The following is a 20,033-nucleotide window of genomic DNA, read 5'->3' on the forward strand; positions in this document are numbered from 1 at the left end:
GTCTAGATGCAATTTCTTTAGCTGTAAAACAAAGGGCCTAGCCTCAAAGATTCCCAAAGTCCCTCCAGTTCAATATCCTATCGTCTGCGTCTCTGCAAAACACTTAAGCGTTACCTTCCTCAGGCATCAAGTGCGAAAAGGCTGAATTATTTTGGAGGAGGTCCTGATTTCCAAACACATACATCTAGTCGTGGCACTACGACTTAGATTCCAACTTCCTGTAAATACTGGAAGTAGATTGAGGGTCCTCCTGAAATTGAGTGAGGTGTGAACAAGCAAGGAAAAGAGGAAGAAGGTGCAAAGAGTTTGAAAACTGAACCAGTCCAGTGACTGATAATATACTGTGTGCGCACAAGCACAAACACACGCACGCCTGTGTGGAGATACACACGTGTTGTCAGTCCTTCCTGCCCAGAAAAAGGAGTATTTCCATTACCTGAAAGAATCAGAGTTGCTCCCCAAGCTAAAGGTGGAAAAAAAAAGTCTTCGTGGAACAGTGAATATGTGGAAATATCCCTGGCAGGCCACAGAAAAGAGGTCTTCTCAGAAAGGCATGGAAATTGCATCCATGTTCCCAAGGAGGAGATGAATCAACCCTAAGTCTGGGCTCACACCATACTTACAAACCCAACCTACTGATCAGCTCCTGGGACCCCCTAAATAATCCACTCCAAAGGCAGGGGATATCTGTACGTGTATGGCTGATTCATTTTGTTGTGCAGTGGAGGCTAACACAACACTGTAAAGCAACCACAGTCCAATAAAAATAACCCACTCCATCCCGGAGATGATGATGATGATGTGGGTAACAAATCTCTACTGCGCTCCAGGCACAACCACAGCCTGATGCACAGCAGTGAGGACAGGTCCCCAGAAGTTCAGAAATGTCTCCTGCTGGAGGGATGAGGCCAGGATTTGAACAGATTTATCTGGCTCAAAAGCCTGGAATTCTCCTGTCACCTTACACCAACTCTAGTAGAGTGCTGTCTTCTCTGAACTTGACCAAACACAACCATGTGACCAGTCTTGTGTCACTACCTTATTCTTCATGTATGGGTGCTCTCTCTCCCTTCAACAAGTGTCTCCAGGAGCCAGTCCCCATCCCCTCTTTGCACTCTCCAGGGGCCAAGTACAGAGCCAAGCACAAACCAGGCACTGTGTATTTACATATTGAGGTGATGAAATACTGAGTCATGGGGCTCTGGTACCTCAACGTAGTCTTCTTGCCTAAATGACAAGGCCAATCATTCTGTTTGATGCCCTCTAGTCTCAGCCGCAAACCAGGAAGAGTACCACTAGTCTATATAGTGGCTATCACACAATTTATGAAAAATTCATCTCTGAGCCACCAACAGTAAATGGAATATGTAATTTTTCATTTCAGCTGCTAAAAGTTATGGTTCTCGACATTCTTTCCCTTGCTTCATCAAGTTTCTCCCAGTTTTTAGGGCTTTTGTTTTAACAGTTAAGGATTACTCGTAGATACTGTGGATGAGACCACAGATCAAATCTGACCCCTTCCTCAGGACAGAGGGCAAGTTTAGGAGCAGAGTTGGGACAAAGGCCAGGTAGCCAGGCCAGTATCCAACTACATTACCACCACCACTTCCCAGCACCCGACCTAAGTAGCCTGGGGTTCCTAAGAAAGTGACTCCAGACAAATCCACGTCCAGGGAGGCTCCAGGAGGAAGGGTCAGGTCGAAGCTGCTCCTGCCCCCACCTTTTCTTAGGCCCCCAGGAGAGCACTCACCAAATCATGCTCACATGCTCACGGACACCCAGGCCCTAGCAGACTCTAGATCCCCAAAACTGAAGCCACAAGCCAGAGCTGCGGAAAATTTCTTGACTCAACTGGACCTCAGGATCACATGGTAAACTGCTTGGATGGTATTTTTTCCCCATTGCCCTAACCCACCAAGAGAGGGCAGTCTGCGCCAGACCACCTAACCCGGTCGGTAGGGACCAAAAATTAGCTAAAAACCAAGCCCACGGGATAAGCCAGGTCGGAGTTTAGTTAGTCCCTCCTTTGCCATTCTCCGGCTGCTGCTCCAGGCCGGCCGGAAGATACGGGGCACTCATCTTCAGCTGGGAGGTAGTCTGGCCAGGGTAGGGTGGGAGCCTCAGTTCCAGAAAAGCAAAGTCCAGACACCAGTGCCCCATCAGAACCGCCCCGAGAGCTGCCACCAGATTTGCCCATCTACTCTCTGCTTTTTCTGTGTTCGAGTTCAAGGGCTCCGGGAAACCTCTCTCAGTGTTTTAGTGCGGCTGTCGACATCCCGCTCTGGCTCCCACATCCCGCTCTCTCCAGCCAAAGGGATGGTTGCTGCGGCTTCCCTTCCCTCGCCACCAAGTAACCCTCGTCGTGGCACCGCGGCCAGGTGGCCAGATGTCGCCTCCATTCAGCGTCCGGGCCCACGTGGGGGTCCACCAGAGCGACTTCTGAAACTGCGGCCGGGCTCCGGGTCCTCGGCGCAGCCGCGCCCCCACCCCCACCCGGTGACCCCGAGCCCGGGAAGCACACCGCTCCCCCGCGAGATGCCCCATCCCCAGGGCACGGAGCCGCCCCTCCCGCACGCCCTCCCCCCCTCACCTGGAATCAGGCGGACGCCACCTGGCCCCGCGCACCCTCACAAGACAGGCCCTCGGGCGGCCCGCAGCGGCGGCGGCGGCGGCGGCGGCACCGGCAGCGCAGCTAGGTCGGCGCGCCCGCGCAGGCAGCCCGCGTGCCCCGACCCCCCCTGCCTGCGTCGGGCCCCGGCGCGGCGCGCATGCCCCGCTATATACCCTGCGCGTCACGGCCGGGCCCGCCCCCACTCTCGCCCCGCCCCGCCCCCGCCCCCCCACTGTCCCCAGGGCCTGCCACGTGGGGCCCTGGCTGGCTGCAGGGCTACGTGTGTTAGCTGCCCGCCAGCCGCCCGCTACACCCGACCAGCACTTGGCTTGCCCAGGCTTGCGGGGCGAGCCAGCGCTCTCCCCGCGGCCTGAGGGCGAGACCCTAGCTCGCTGGGATCCTAGCTCACCTCCTAGCTCTATCGGCCTCATCTTGTAACCCTGCCGCGAATTCCACTCATCTTTCACTGAGGCCCTATAGGCTCCTCCTTCCTTTAGAGACCTCCCATTAAGACCTTTCCCTCCTCAGGTGGAAAGTTCTCACAACCTGGCCTCCATCTCCTCGGAGTAACACTGCTACCCACCTGACACATATGTATGTTTACACATATCTTAACGCTTATGATTAATGTAAAAAGCTTCCCCTTCCTCCCCAGCTCGATTCTGAAATACTCCCTGGGAGGGGACGCACCCGTAGATAGCATTTCTTCTGCATTTTCCCACAAGACAAAAGAACAAAAAATTCCTGTTCAAGTTCCAAATAAGCCATATTACACTCACTTTACAATTAGATGTCGCACCACTCCCCCAAAACGATGAGACCCACTAAGAAGCCATATTGCTTAACCGAAAGCTGGGAGAAATGTAAATTTTTGTGTGAGGAGGGTCCTAGGAGTCTTTTCTGATGTGGAGTAGTTCTATTGAGATGGATATCAAGCCTCGGAAATGCAAATTTCTTGAGAAAATAAGCCACCCATGAAACTCCCATTGTTCTGTTCTGCTGGACGTCACGATTGTTTCCTGTGCAGCTAAGCCAGCTGCCACCTGAGTCTAGGCGAAGGGCTTTCTAAGCAGTACTGTAGTCTGTTAGTACCCAAGTCCCTGTTCCAGCTCAGTGACTGGTGCTCAGCCCACACTACGTGTCTCTGTGAATTTGCACAGGGAGGGGGACCACATCCCACTCTGCAAGTCCTGGGGAAAGGAAGGCCCAGGATGGCATTGCTCGTGATGAAAGGAAAGCAGACAATCCCTGGAGGGGGTGGCAAGAAGAATCCAGGCATCCGTGGTACTCTGTTCCTCCTTAGGAGGAGGGCAGAGAGGGAAGAAGAGAGAAAGCACTGAAGCAAAGGCAGAGCAGGCCAGATTGTTTATGCCACCCTTGAAGAGACTGGCTGGGCCGTGGGTTTTTCTAAAATTTAATTATCTTCACCCTGCAATTACAGGGCTCCAGTTGAGTAAGGGGTGGGGTGATATTCCTCTCATTTTCCAAGAGATTTCAAAGTAATGGTATCTCTTGCAGAATCTCCCTCAGAGCCCCTTCATCTTTGTAATAACCCTTTATATTTGTCTTTCTTGGTTAAACTGGAGTATTTTTCAGACATTATGTCATCCATTTGGGACTCTCAACCCCATCTCCAGTGGGCTGTTAGAAATGGCCCAGTCTCTACCACGCCTTCCTTTTCTTGAAGTTCTGGAAAAGGAATGAGAAACTCACCCAGTGATTAAGTAAAACAAGCATGCTTCTAACACACGGGGCTCTGAAAAGTTTGAAGCCCGTACATACATATTACAAAGAGATGTTAAACTCTTCTTAAAACTAAGGTCTAAAGGCTCTTCCAGGCAATGTGTCAATATTACAAACAGGGGGGAAAGGTACCTGTGGGGGGAGGCAGGACAAGACACCCCACCACAGGGCCTATCAGAGCATTCTCACTTGTTTGCAACCAGCAAGGGGTAGAGCTGCCAAAGTCCACCAGAGCTGATAAGCTATCAGTAATCCATTAGGGAATTCAATTAATTATTAACACAGCTCAAAATCAAAAGGTCTTAACTCTCCATATCCTCCCCCACACAAAATTCTTTAGGTATACTCAAAGTGCTGCCTTGTCACTCTCAGTCTTTCCTGCCTAGTGCCAGGTTTGGAGCCCCAGTTCTACTTTCTACCTAATGTACCCCTTTTCCTCTTATTTCCCCATTTCCACTTGTTAAAATTCTAACTCTTCAAAGCCACCTCCCTTCAGAAATCTTCTTGATTCTCCTGAAGCATATTTGATCTACCCTTTCAAATTTTTTTTTTACTGTAACCCACAGTAAAAAACATTTTATACTGCATCTTCAATACAAATAACAACATAGCAAACAAAAATCTTACAAAGCTTCCGTAGTATATGCAATGTTCTGATATTTTATATTCTATTGATATTTCAATTTTTAAAAAAGTGGTAACAAACCCACTAAATTGATTTCATTGGATCATGATTCACAGAATTAAAACATTTTATATGGTTTATGGTACTTGCTTTTCCCCTTAAAAGTGATTTCCTTTCCATCTCTAACCTCTGTATTTGACCTTAATCTGTCTTGATTACCAAATATTTCTCTATATACCTGCAACATAACATCTTGCACATAACAGATGCTCAGTGAATATTAGTTGGATGAATGAATAGGTCAGCTCACTAAAAGTTTGACGTTGGGCAATTTTTAAGGAACTAAGCATAAAAATCTGACATTTTCATGACTGCTATTTCCCTTCTGACAAGATACCACAGCCGCCTGCCTTTTCCAATGATATGCAGACAGATTTCTCATAGCTGAAGTGAGTGGAACAGCCCTGGGAAAGAAGCCAGGGAAGTGAGACCACGGCCCAGAGAGTGTACAGAGTGGGACGGGGGACTCAGGAAATCAAAGCCCACTCTGTGGTGTGTTGACTAGGTAGACAGCTTGATCAGCAGAGTGGGGCAAAGATCTTCTTTCACACCCTCCCCGCCCCCACTCCCACCTCTGCCAGGGGATCAGGCCAGCTCTAGAGAGACTGAAGAGAGAAACCAATGACAAGGTTTCTAAGATACTTTAAGGGGAAAAATGAGTTTTCTGTGTTTTGGCATGTCTTAACGAATTCAAGAGAATCAAAATGAATGTGAAAGTTCTAGTTTACCCAAGATCATGTCAGAGGGCTAGCACCCCACACTCTGTCAGCCAAAAGAGAATATCTTTAGAAGCCTCATCAGTCACTTCTGCTATCATCCGATGGTTTCAGTGGACAAAAAAGACAACTGGGAAAAATAACACTTGGCTCAGTAGCAAGTTATCTATAGGAATTTGTTCATTTTATCTGAGATACCTAATTTGTTGGCATTTAATTGTTCACAGTATTCCTTTATAATCCTTTTTATTTCTGTAAGGTCAGTAGTCTTTTTTTGTTTTTTTTCTTTTTTCCTCCCTTGGCCAATCTAGCTAAAGGTTTGCCAATTCTGTTTGTTAGTCTTTCTAAAGAACCAAGTTTTGGTTTTGTTGGTTTTCTATATTATTTCTCTGTTCTCTATCTCATTAATTTCTGCTCTGATCTTTATTAGGAAATATTGCTATTTTGGTCCTCATCTTTAAATGAATGTTTAGCTGGGAACAGAATTCCAAGTTGACTTCGCATTTTTAAGTTATTATTCCTATCTTAAGCATCTGTTGTGGTTGATAACAAGTCTGCTGCCAGTCTAACTATAAGCAATCTCTCTGGTTGTTTTAAGATTCTGTCTTTGGTGTTCTGTAGTTTCACTACAGTGCATCTAGGAGTGGTTGCGCTTTTCTTTATCCTCAATGAGTTTCTTCAGGTTGAGGATTCATATTTGTCTCTAATTCTGGAAAACTCTGTCTTTATATCTTCCATGTTGTGTGGCTTAGTCTATTTTAATCTGCAGGAGCTCCTATCAAACCTTCTCATTCTCTCCTATGTCTTCTCTTCCATAGTTCCCATTTATACCTCTGTGTGCTGCAATCCAGTTGACTGAGCACTTGTTTCTGCAGGGCTCCGGGCTCTCACCAGTCTGGGCCAGTCTTCATGGTAGTTTGTCAGCATGTGGGCCTTCCACATGCTAACAGTATGAATTCAGGCTGCACACTCCTGTTTGTGGTCCAGGCTTGGGGATTTCTCAAGAATGCCTTTTGCCCTAGGTTTCTTGCTGCTGCCCCAGGGTGGTTGGCACAGACCTTCCACTCCCCTTCCAGGCTCCAGCTCTCTTCATCCAGAATTTACTCCAGCAATCCTGTACCTCATAAGGTTTAAGGCTGCATCTTCTATCCTTATCTGAAATGAAAAACCTCAGTGCTCCTGTTCCTGTATTTTGTCCATAACCCTGGGAGCTTTGTTAGCATCAACTATAACCACTCTGGCTTTCCTCTCTTTCTTGTGCCTTGGTATTTTCCTTCCTTCCTCCTTCCCCCCATCTTTCTCTCTTCCCTTGTTCAATTTCCCCAACATCCAGCCACTTAACATAAAAAAATTTTCTTTTCTAATTTGGCCAACATGTGTCAGTATGGTCAGCTCAGCCTGCCACGTTGCCAGAAGCCTCCCTTACTCATTTTTGTGTGTGTATGTGTGTATGCGCTGTGCAGCTTTGGGGATCTCAGTTCCCCAACCAGGGATCCAGGGATTGAACCCCAGCCAGGGCAGTAAAAGCGCCAAATCCTAACCTCTGGACCACCAGGGAACTCCCACCCTTACTCATTCTTAAAAAAAAAAAATAATTATTTTTTTAGAGCAGCTTTAGGTTCACAGCACAATTTGCAGAGGGTAGAGATTTCCCAAATACACACAGCCTCCTCCATTATCAACATCTCCCACAAGAATGGTACGTGTGTTACAATTAGTGAACCTACACCAACTTATCATAATCACCTAAAGTCCACAATTTACATCAGGGTTCATGCTTAGTGTTTCACTTTCTATGGGTTTGGACAAATATATAATGACATGTATCCACCATTACAATATCCTACAGAATTGTTTCCTTGCCCTAAAAATCCCTTGTGCTCTGCTCATTCATCCCTCCTTCTCCCCTAATCCCTGACCCTTTTACTCTCTCTAGTTTTTGCCTTTTCCAGAATGTTACATAGTTGGAATCATACAGTATGTAACCTTTTCAGGTTGTCTTCTTTCACTCAGTAATATGCATTTACATTTCCTCTGGGTCTTTTCATGGCTTGATAGTTCATTTCTTTTTAGCCCTGGATAATATTCCATTGTCTTCTTGTACCTTAGTTTATCTGTTCACCTACTGATGGACATCTTGGTTGTGCACAAGTTTTGGCAATTGTGAATAAAGCTGCTTTAAACATCCATGTGCAGTTTCTGTGTGAACACATAAGTTGTAAACTCATTTGGGCAAATACCAAGCAGTGTTATTGCTTGATCATAAGATAAGAGTATGTTTAGTTTTGTAAGAAACTACTAAACTTTCTTCCAAAGTGGCTGTACTATTTCACATTTCCTCAGGCAATGATGAATGAGAGTTCCTGTTGCTCCACATGCTCGCCAGGATTTGGTGTTGTCAGATTCTGGATTTTGGCCATTCTAATAGGTGTGCAGTGGTATCTCATTTTAATTTGTAATTCTCTAATGACATATGATGTTGAGCATATTTTCATATGCTTCTTTGCCAACTGTATATCTTCTCTGGCAAAATGTCTACTCAGGTCTTTTTGCCCAATTTTTAATCAGGTTGCTTGTTTTCTTATTGTTGAGTTTTAGGAGTTCTCTGTATATTTTGAACAACGGCCCTTTAACAGATGTGTCTTTTGCAAAAATTTTCTCCCAGTCTGTGGCTTTTTTCCTCATTTTCTTGATTTTGCTCATTTTTTCAAAGAAAGAAAATAAGCCCAGACAGGAAAAGTTACTAAGAAACTCACAAAAAGCTAGGTATAGAACCACAAAGAGAAAGCAGGGTCTTCTCCAAATAACCCAAATCACTGAGAAATTTCAGGCACAAATCTTAACATTCTTAATATAAAGAGCTAGTCATTAAAAAAACTGCTTTGTTTTTCACACCATTCAATAAAACGCTGCCTGTGTAAAAAGGGCCCCATAACACTGTACAGAAATTAAGTTCTTTCTAGAATGAATTCAAGAAGCCCTGCATCCTTTAAGATGAAGCTTCTAAATAAACAGAGAAGGATGTAGTGGTGAGGCAAGCATCTGGGGTGCTCTGGGAAAGTATTTTTAAAGGTTATAGACACACCATGAAGTACATGCAAAGAAGGGCAAGCATTAGAAAAAGGTGAGAACGGAGGGCCAACCTTAGGAGCTGGCTCTCACTCAGACTAACAGAAACTGTCTGATAGGAAAAGAGACTTTTGAAAACAAAACACACACACACACACACACACACACACACACACACACACACACACACACACACACACAGAGTTGCTTCATTTGTCCCAAAAGTTAGACTGTTAGTGTGTTTTCCAAGACATCTTACTGCCAGATCTCAGTGAAATTACCTGGGTACTAATACTGGAGGAGCTGCACCCGGCATGCCCAATAACAAATGAATAATTATAACAAGTGCTATAGCTTGTTATATGAAGGAAAAGAACTATATCAATATCATATGTCAATGACATTATTTCAAACACAACTACAATTTGTTACACAAATTTGTTTTTATTTCCCACCCCATGACCGAGTCATTTCACATTAAGACTAAAAGAACAAGACAAGAAAACCAGGAATAAAAAGTGAAATTTCTGTATTATATTCAAGTATTTGTCTTTTCTGATTATATAAGAGAAAATGAGTATTAGGAAATCTAACTTCAAAAAGAGAAATTCAAAATACTGCCAAAGAGAATCAGAGAACTGTTAAGCCAAAAATCAGTGATCCAATGTGTCTGATTCTGTGGTATTTAAATCCCAGGTCTCAGCCTTGTGCTGTCCCTCACTCCGAATGGAACCAGAGTGCACTTGAGATTTGAGACCACTGACAGCCAGAGCCACTCAGCCTCTGCCCCACACTGCAGCCAATGCAATGCTTGCTCAGTTTTCTTCTTCTAAAGAGTTCTAAGCTAAAGTTTCTCTTCTCAAATACTGTCATATAAAATGGGGATTTCTGCTTTGTCCCCTCCCTGCCATCATACCAAAAAATATACAGATACATAAATAAATACACATTTGAAACGGTTAAATAAAAGTGGCTTTTAAAACCCATGTAAAGCAAGATAAGAGTGAATTAGCCCTGAAGGGACTGGAAGATTTTTAAATGGGGAAAAATAAACACAAAAAAAACAGTGGTTCCCCAAAATACTGAAATCCACAGGCATCGTAACAACTTTCTAAACTGAAATGTCTGGACTTTGGAAGGAGTGTCATGTTTCCCAAAGCTAACTTCTGGAAATCTTAACGTGGATTCAGAAAAATTCCAAACAAAATAAGCCAACAGCCGGGAAGAGGGTATTGAGCAAGGGAAATGAGTGATTCAATTTGCAAACATATCAACAGAAAAGAAGGTGACACACCGTGGAGAAAGAGTCAAGAAAAGCTCATGCCCCATCATGAACCTTCCTAGCTGTTGAATTTCACATGTTCTGATTCTTCATTGAAAAAACAAAACAAAACAAAAAAACATCTGAAATTTACTTAAGATCAGTAACTAGGAGCAAAGGTGTGTTTGTGCGTGAGTGTGTGTATATGTGGCGGAGAAGGCGGAGGGAGGTAGGAAGAAATCAACATGGCACACTATAAAGCAACTGAAAAATACACACAAAAAAACTGCATTGGGCCTCTCTCAGGAGGCCAAGGAATAGCTAAACACTCCTTTCAAAGCCAGCTCAAGTCATGTATCATCAACTCAATCCCTAGAGAAGATTAGGTCAGCAAGGGCCTCACTATCCTACCAGCTGGTTTTACTACAAGCTTTTCACACTTGCCAGCATTAGCCGTATCTTGAAAATCTTTGCCTTCTTACCTTTCCCAGTTGCCCAAATAGAGTTGTGCTCTACTTTAAAACTTGCGAAGACTTTATTCATCACCACCTCTGGCACCAGAAATGGAAACTGCTTAGTGAGCAGAGTTTATAGGCGTAATCACTGCTTCTGCTGGCTTCTACAGCTCATGTTGGCTTTGGAGACTCCTAAAGGGTCCCCTCTCTTCACCCACCCCATCTACACAGTAGCAGACTACCCCCATGTGCTCCACAAAGGTAACAAGACAATTTCTAGCTGATACTTAGGATGGAAACTGCTTCTTGGTGATATCAGGTTTAAGAGAGAAAAGAAAAAGGAAAAAGATATCTCATTCTACTGGGTTGGTGAAAGGGAAAACACCAACACAGAACCCCTGTCAGTTGCTGTTGATCCTGCACAGCTGAGTTCACAGCTGAGTTCAGAAGTCCGCTTGCTCTGACCAGCCCATGTCCTGATTGTCCAGTCACAGGAAGAACAGGTTTTCACACAGCTGGATGGCTGGTTCGTGATGCAAGATTTGTCCTGACAGGAAAGCTAGCTTGTGGGCATACTTGCAAGGAGCTGGAACTCTAATGGTACCAGGCCAATTCCAGTACATGTGGCACAGTTTGAAAGTCAACCTGTAGGCCAAGAAGAAAACATGATCCTTATCACTCTCCATCTTCAATCTGGAGCGCGATCACGTACTTCTGGGTGCATGACACAGCACAAATGGGGGGACTGAGGCAAGTGTGATGCAACTTTTTGGAATCATTATTTTTAAGTGGATTTGTTTCTGTTTCCACTATGTGTTAAGTCAAGAGGACATGGGGAAATTCCCACTTTAGGTGTTCCTGTTTTTATATCCAAACAAGGAGAACAACACGGAGAACATTTTTTTATTCTGCCTCAAGAAAAGGCTGCAGAAAGGTAAGTACCCCAGCAAAGTACTTTTATAATTTGAGCTCAAGGGCAACGGGTCTCAAACCTGGCTGTGTGTCATCATCATCGGGAGCAGTTTTAAAAAAAACAAATGCCTCCGAGTGCTTGGAGGGGAAGCCTGGGTATTAGTATCTTTTTGAAAGGTCTCCAAGTAATTTTAGTGTACAACAAGGATTATCAATCATGCCTCAAAAAGATACCATTACCATGAAAGATATGAGGGGTAAATATTCCTGGGGGTGGGCAATATTTGTCTTTTCTGATTATACGAGGGTGAGTGAAAAATTATCTGCACTCTAGTTATAGTAAAACTTCTGTTGGCTGCACTGTCTTATCAGTGCTTTCCATTCAAGGGTACTGTCTCCCCAGTCACTGCTGTGCAGGTGTGAACGTGTTACCCCCGTTCATTTGTAACTGTGGTGCGAGCAAAAATGGATGCCCCACTTGTGATTTGCACGAAAGAAGAGCAGTGTGCAGTGATTTGTTTTTTGTGGTCTGAGGGTGTACCTGGTGCCATTATTTATCAAAGACGTTGTGTACAGTATGGAGAAAGTGTTTTGTCGCAAAGAAGTGTGTATGAATGGACAGAGAAGTTCAAGGGAGGTCACACAAGTGTTAGCCATCAAGAAGGAGCCGGATTCACTTCTGATGAAGAAGTGAAGACAGTGGTGCATTCGTGGCTCGCAGCTCAGCCGAAAACATTTTTTAACCAGGGAATACGAAAGCTTGTTGACAGACGGACAAAGTGTACTGAAAAGCAAGGAGATTATGTCAAAAAATGATGCATTTGTCTTTTCTAAAAGTTCATTAAAACAGTTAATTAATACAGCCAGAGTGTGGATAATTTTTGACTCACCCACGTATAAGAGAAAATGAGTATGAGGAAATCCAACTTCAAAAGATAAATTCAAAATGCTTCTAAAGAGAATCAGAAAATTATTAAGCCCTAACTAGTGATCCAATTTTTTTTTAATTCAGTGGTTTTTAAATTGCAGGTCTTAGCCTTAACTCATTGGCCAGAATTATTTACAAGTGAGGAATGAGTTACTGGTCAGCTCACCTCTGCATATGATCAGGGCTCAGGTTTGCAGTGTTGAGAACACAAACGTAACGGGTAGGAATGCCACAGCCCTGCCGCACATGATGGGCAAGAAGGTAGAAGTCCACCCTAGTGACGAAAAAGTACAAAGTAATGGTATAGTTGGATCTGGCCAAACAGAGCTGGAAAAGATTCTGGAGATCATTCTAGCTCCTTCACCTAAGGCTCAAATGACTGGATCAAAGACATACAAGGACCAAACCAGGCTGAGAATTCAGGTCTCCTGACTCAACAGGCTGTTTAAGAATGGCAGTAGCTACGCCCACATCTGCGTGCAGACGGTTAAGCATGCACATTCTTAGGAAAAGAATGTATGCTCGATATTTTATACTTAAGAGGTAAAAGCTTCATTGTTGGTTTGTGTCTTTAAATAGTTTTTAAGATTTTATTTTTCAACAGTAAAATCTCTGATGATTCCATTCCACATCTCTCTAGGCAACCTCCCCACTCCCATACCCAGGGAACAGATTTCGCCAACCTATTCTTATTGAAATGTCGTGTCTCGCCCACTTACCACTCACAGCTTGTTATTGTATGATCTACCACAGTCCCAGGGGAGGGAGTCACAAAGTGCTCGGTAGCAGCCAGGTACAGATTGGTGCTGATTTTCTTCTGAACTACAAACACCACCATCTTGGGATGATAATTCTCAAAAGCTTCAAAACACTTCTGTAGCTGAGGAATCTCATAGCTGGAAACTGTCTTTAGTTGACCATCAGACACTCCATCACGGTACACCACAATCTTCTCTGGGAGACCGTGGTTCACCTGAAATGACACCCTGCTGAGGTGAACTGTGCAGCCCTGGGGCTAATGACCACAGGCAGAGAAAGGCTCACTCAGTGAACAACCTGGGGAGACCCGGCAATAGGTCCCTTTGACACCTGGGCCCAAAGCCATCATGTCAGAAGGGCAGGGAGAAGCAGCTTCTAGTCATTTCTAGACTTCCTCAGGATAGTAAAACACATCTGGTACATCAAAGGTGTTATAAAATATGAAACCAAATAAACAAGCTATGAGTCATATACATAAGGCTTATACTGAAACAATGTGAACCAAGTTAAAAGGAAGGAAAATTATGGGCTGAATCAATCTTCCTTCTATTTGGATTTAACACTAATTACTGCCTAGGCAAAGAACAAGGTGAATTGTTGAAGAAATTCTAACATACGACAGCAGATTCCACAGATCCACCAGCCTCACATTTTTGTGTACCAGCAACAACCAAAGTTGCTGACAAATGAAAGGATCCTTTACTAAATATCATCCTACCGTCAGGTATAGTGTGAAACATTCTTTTTTTTTTTTAATTAATTAATTTATTTTATTGGCTGTGTTGGGTCTTTTTTTTTTTTTTTTTTTTTTTTGCAGTGCGCGGGCTTTCTTTTAGTTGCGGTGAGTGGGGGCTACTCTTTGTTGTGGTGCACGGGCTCCTCATCGCTGTGGTTTCTCTTGTTGCAGGGCACAGGCTCTAGGCTCGAGGGCTTCAGTAGTTGCAGCACATGGGCTCAACAGTTGTGGCTCACAGGCTCTAAAGCGCAGGCTCAATAGTTGTGGCGAACGGGCTTAGTTGCTCTGTGGTATGTGGGATCTTCCTGGAGCAGGAATCGAACCCGTGTCCCCTGCATTGACAGGCGGATTCTTAACCACTGTGCCACCTAGGAAGCCCTACTGTGAAACATTCTTAATATAACTAAGTCAATAGCAGTGCTGGTAAATTGTCCATGGATCCAAATCAAATTAAATGCCGTTTAAAGAATAATTAAGAATGCAGTTTTGAAGAATAATTTTTTCCCCATTTAGAGAATATAATTATGTTCTAGTTGTATCTGACTTTAATAGTTCAAAAAAATAAGCTCTTTCATTTTAAACTAGAGGTTTCCTTTAAAGTGCTTTGGTTTAGGGACTTCCCTGGCAGTCAGAGGGCTAAGACTCTGCACTTCCACTGCAGGGGACAGGGGGCATGGGTTTGATCCTTGGTCAGGGAACTAAGATCCCACATGCCATGTGGTGCAACCAAAAATATATATAAGTAAATAAAATGTTTTGGTTTAATTCAGTTAGTGACAGTTTGATTCTGAGTGTGGTTCGTTCTAAATTTTTGTTCACAATTCCCCTCAAAACCCTAACTTATCACTGGATTAGATAGGCATATACTACATATTCTTTATAGGTTACACTACATGAACATTTAAGTTTCATTTAAAAGAACCCTTTTAAAAAATAATCACATAGCATCTTTTTGGAGTTTAGGTTCAAAATTCAAATATTTTATAAATGTCCCTTTTTTCTGAGACACCTCAAGTACTGTATTTGCAAACATATAACTCATTTTCACATTCCAAGATTGGAATTACTGTCCCAGTTGTAGTACTTTTTTGTTTTTATGTTGTTTTTGGCTGTCTAGCATCTATTCCACTTTTTTCTGGTAAGAGCATTTTAAGTGTCCTGCCTCCAATAGGATACAGCCTGGCGGGATTATTAATTGAGGTACTGTCCCCTAATCCAGGGTTTCTCAACTTCAACACTACTGACATGTGGAGCTGGTGAATTCTTTGTTATTGGGGGCTGACACTAGAGGATGTTTAGTAGCATTCCTGGCGTCTACCCACTAGATGCCAAGCGCTATCTCTCCCAGTTATAACCAAAAAATGTCTCTAGGCTGCCCACTGGGAGAACAAAACTGTCCCCAGCTGAGAACTACTGCTCTAACCAAAGGACACACAGGTAGCTCAAGACACACCAGCAGAACGCTCCTCCCTCACTCTGCCTCTTCAACAGAGAATAAGAAAGACTTGGAGTTTGCTCTCTTTCTGGTGGTGCTTCTTCAGGTCCCTGCTTCTGCAACCCTGTCCATTTCCCAGCCTGATGCTCAACCTTCTCACCAATCCTTGGAGACTCTCCATGATCTTACCAATTAATCCCCATTTTGCTAAAGTTAGCACATTTCTGTGACTTCCCAAAGACCCTAATTGATACGCTGTGTTAAAGGGTGGGTAACACAGGCACTTAGATCTGGAAGAAACCCTGATTTCACAGATGAGGAAACAGAAAAGAATTACACTGGACCTGGGGGCAGGACACCTATGACTGAATCTGAATGTGCTGCTTCTCTAAGCTATGCTCTTGAAGACTCAGTTTCCTCACTTGAAAAATGGAGGTAAATGACTACCTTACTTTCTTCTTCCCAGGGTTAAGAGGGATAAAGTGTGTGTATATATGTATATAATTTTTTTAAACTACACACAGAAGTTGAGAACAAACTAGATCAAGGAAATACAGATATTCCAAAGCACAGGAAAGGGATCTAACAAGATCAATGGAGTGAAAAACAGAATCAAATTCATCTGAAGTATTCACTGATATTACCTCTTTCTTTAAAATTTGCTAACCAGCCACTGAGTGTGAGACACTATACTTGGCCCTATGTGAGATTCTGGTAGAAATGAAAAGCATGATTGCTGTTATTAAGGAACTTTAAAATCTAACAATGTAATAACAGTCAACAATAGTAACTTTTCTAGGTCATCTAGTCCCTTTTCCTCATTTCATAAATGATAAGACTATGATCTAGGGGGGTCAAAATATGAGACAAATCACAATACTGAAACATAAATATACATTATTAAATCACTTCAGTACTAGGGTAAATACATGAAACAATAAATTAATGAAAGCAGGACTGTGCTTGTTGGCTGCGTATCCCTAGCACTGAATGGCAAGGGTCAAGTAGAAAATAACTATCTGCTGTAAGTGTGAGATGTTCTTTCATGTGTGATTCCATTCATTCCTGAACAAACACTTAATGCCCACTAGATATGAGCCACTGTGCCAGTCTTGGAAAATTTAAAAATTATCTTGATATCTTCCAAATATTAGTGGAACTCAAATCAAAACTGGGGAGACAGACACATAAAGTGCTCTCAATACATTATAAATAATATAACAAAGGTATAAACAAAATGCTATGAGAACAGAGAAGTATAAGACACTTGTTCTATGGAGGAAGAAGTGAACATTACACCTCGGTGAAATAATCAGCAGACAATTCAGTCAGCAAAGAAGGGTAAAAGAATTCAAGGTAGCACATGAGCAAAGGCCTAGATTGTGGCTGGACAAGGAGCAAGTAAACAACTGGAGACTGACCTACATGATGATGGAAGTAACCCAAGTGTCCATCAACATGTGAATGGATAAACAAAATGTGATATCTACATACAACAGAATATTATTCAGCTTTAAAAAGGGAGAACATTCTGCAATGTACTGAATACTACAGCATGGGTGAACTTTGAAGACATTATGTGAAGTGAAATAAACCAGTCACAAGAAGACAAATACAGTATGATTCTGCATATATGAGACAGAGACAGAAAGTAGAATTGTGGTGGCCAGGGGCTTAGGGGGAAGGGATCATGAGGAATTATTGTTTTATGGGGACAGAGTTTCAGTTTTACAAGATAAAAAGAGTTAAGGAGATGGATGATGATGATCTTTGCACATTATGAATGCATTTTATACCACTGAAATGCTATACTTAAAAATGGTTAAGATGGTAAATTTTCTGTTACGCGCATTTTACTCAATTAAAAAAATTGGGGGGTAAAAAAAAGGAAGAAGAGGCCAGGCAAGCTATTAGCAATGGCAGGTGCAGAAAGGGCAGGCTGAAGTCTGGAAAAGTCCCCAAATAATCATTTGCTCAAGATAACTCTCCACTCTAAGATCCTCCCAATTGTGCTAAGAAAAGGGAAGTGAAGGTCGAACTGAAAAGCAGAAAGAACCTATACTCTCACACACTGTAAAGCTGACTGCCTGCAACTTGTGATTCCAAAGACAATACCTTGGCCCACTCCCTCTGTCTCCAGGGTCAAACACTAGTCAGCCCAGTCTAGCAATAGGTAGTCATAGCCACAGCCAGAGCCACAGGGGCTGAATTAACTACAACTGAGTTTAATCTTCTCAACGCTCAGGCCAAATAACAGATGAACTCAACATTAGGTGATTACTAATCATGAGAGCTAAAGCTAAGGCAAGTGTCAAGAATGTAGCTTGGTTTTGATTTTCACACGTGAGTGGAAGGCAACACTGGCACTCAGACTCACAGGTTAGGTTTCAGTGGCCCATGAGACATCCAAGTACTAGTTGGGAAGAGATGGTCTAGGAGCTCAGGTGAATGGGCCAGAGCAGTGATTCCCAATGTGTGCTCTGGGCTCCAATCCTTACCCCTCCAGGAGTTCCTTAGATACTTTAGGAGTCCATAAAGTCAAAACTACTTTCACAATAATACTACTACATTACCTGCCATTTTCACTCTAATTCTCTCACAAATATTCAGTAGAATTTTCCAGAAAGAAAATGATGTGTGACATAGCAATAAATTAAATGTAGGATATTCACTTGCTTTTTACTGACCCAAACATTAAAGCCATTTGCCAAAATGTAAAACATCACCAAACATTTTGAAAGTAGTTATCTTTAATTTAAAATGTCATTTATGTTATTAACATATATTGAGCTTATTATTATTTTAAAGTAAATCAGGGACTTCCCTGGTGGCACAGTGGTTAAGAATCCACCTGCCAATGCAGGGGACACGGGTTCAATTCCTGGTCCAGGAAGATCCCACATGCCACAGAGCAACTAGGCCCATGCACCACAACTACTGAAGCCCTTGCACCTAGAGCCAGTGCTCCACAACAAGAGGAGCCACTGCACTGAGAAGCCTGCGCACCACAATGAAGAGCAGCCCCCCTTGCTGCAACTAGAGAAAGCCCATGAGCAGCAATAAAGACCCAATGCTGCCAATAAATAAATAAATAAATAAAAATTAAAATTGTTTTTAAATAAATCAAAAAAATAAAAATGTTCTGTTTTAACTTCTAATATGGTGATTACTGATAGATATACCTACACAAACAAAAAACTCAATAATATTTAAGAAAGTAAACATTTCCTTAGACCAGAAAATTTTAGAACGGCTGGACTAGACATATAAATCTAAACAGATATTAAATAAAACCACAGATGAGATTAAGTCTGCCAACAAAGCTTTAGGTGGTGGACCAGAATTTCTGAGAAACCCTGCAACTGAGGACAACTGGAAAATCTGGATAAAATATAAAAACATCTACATAAAGGCAGCATCAGAGAAAGGATGGGGGCCCAGGGAAATAAGCCAGCCTTTTGAACCTGTTTTTCCGCTGGCAGCATTGTTGATTTTGCTGATTCCACAAGGGTACATAAGCTAGACAGATGTTCGGGAGTAGTGCCTTTTTTTTTGTTCACAGCTTTATTAAGATATATTTTGCTACACCACAAAAAACACTCGTTTAAGGTATAAAAGTCAAAAATTTTACATTTATAGAACTTTGCAACCACCACATCTAATTTTAGAACATATTCATCACCCCAAAAGGTAACCTCATACCCATTAGCAGTCATTTCCCACCCCCCACCCCCCCCCAGCTCCTGGAACACACTAACATACTTTCTGCTTCTTTGTATTAGCCTATTCTGGACAAAGAGAATCACAGAATACGTGGTCTTTTGTGACTAAATAGTTCCACTTGAGTATAATGTTTTCACAGTTCACCCATGTATCAATCCTTCGCTTCCTTATGTTGCCAAACAATATTCCACTACAGGCTATATCACATTTCATTTGTCCATTCATCAATCATATGGATTATTTCCATTTCTGGCTATTATGAATAATACTGCTATGAACATTCATATACAAGTTTTTGTGTGGACATATGCTTTCAATTCTCTTGCTTTATACCGAGGAGTAGAATTGCTGGGTCATATGGTAACTCTATGTTTAACATCCTGAAGAAATGCCAAGCTGTTTTTCAAAGTAGCTCTACCATTTTACAATCTCACCACCAATGTATGAGGGTTCCAATTTCTCCACATCCTCGACAACAGTCTTATTATCTGTCTTTTTTATTTTAGCCATCCTAGCGTGTGTGGTATCTCATTGTGTATGCATGTTTTTAAATATTTTATTTTTTAGACCAGTTTTAAATTTACAAAAAACTTGAGGCCATAGTACAGAATTCCCATATACACCTTCCCCATCAACCACACACATAGTTTCCCCTACTGTTACCATATTACACTAGGGTGGTGCATTTGTTACAACTGATAAATAAATATTGATATATTATTATTAACTAAAACCCACAGTTTATATTAGCATTCACTCTCTTGTACATTCTATAGGCTTTGACAAATGCATGTCATTTATCTACCATTGTAGTATCATATGCAATAATTTTACAGCCCTAAAAATCACACGCTCCCTATTTATGCTTCCCTTCCTCACCCTCCCAAATGTCTGGCAATCACTTACCTTTTTATTGTGTCCATAGTTTTATAAGTCTTTTCCATAATGTCCTATAGTTAGAATCAAACAATATGTAGCCTTTTTGGATTGGCTTCTTTTC

The 20,033-nt window shown here is 42.5% G+C and overlaps 2 protein-coding genes across 5 annotated transcripts in view; both read right to left on the bottom strand.

Moving 5' to 3' along the window:
- The window catches only part of SLC39A14 (solute carrier family 39 member 14), a 41,846-nt gene extending 39,111 nt beyond the window's left edge, over positions 1-2,735 (bottom strand). For all 3 annotated transcript variants that reach the window (XM_057721897.1, XM_057721895.1, XM_057721896.1), the window contains exon 1: positions 2,591-2,735. The gene's annotated coding sequence lies outside the window, so the exon portion shown is untranslated. The remainder of the gene's footprint in view (positions 1-2,590) is intronic.
- A 7,950-nt stretch (positions 2,736-10,685) lies between these two features.
- The window catches only part of PIWIL2 (piwi like RNA-mediated gene silencing 2), a 90,728-nt gene continuing 81,380 nt past the window's right edge, over positions 10,686-20,033 (bottom strand). Inside the window, exons 20-22 of one of the 2 annotated variants that reach the window (XM_057723419.1) lie at positions 13,100-13,353; positions 12,547-12,654; positions 10,686-11,185 (exon numbers count right to left, since the gene is read on the bottom strand). In XM_057723419.1, the coding sequence (XP_057579402.1) occupies positions 11,029-11,185; positions 12,547-12,654; positions 13,100-13,353 (519 nt within the window). In that variant the 3' untranslated portion in view covers positions 10,686-11,028. The remainder of the gene's footprint in view (positions 11,186-12,546; positions 12,655-13,099; positions 13,354-20,033) is intronic. The other variant, XM_057723420.1, reaches the window with a different exon arrangement.

The sequence above is a fragment of the Hippopotamus amphibius genome, chromosome 2 (genome assembly GCF_030028045.1).
Source record: "Hippopotamus amphibius kiboko isolate mHipAmp2 chromosome 2, mHipAmp2.hap2, whole genome shotgun sequence".
NCBI lineage: Eukaryota > Metazoa > Chordata > Mammalia > Artiodactyla > Hippopotamidae > Hippopotamus > Hippopotamus amphibius.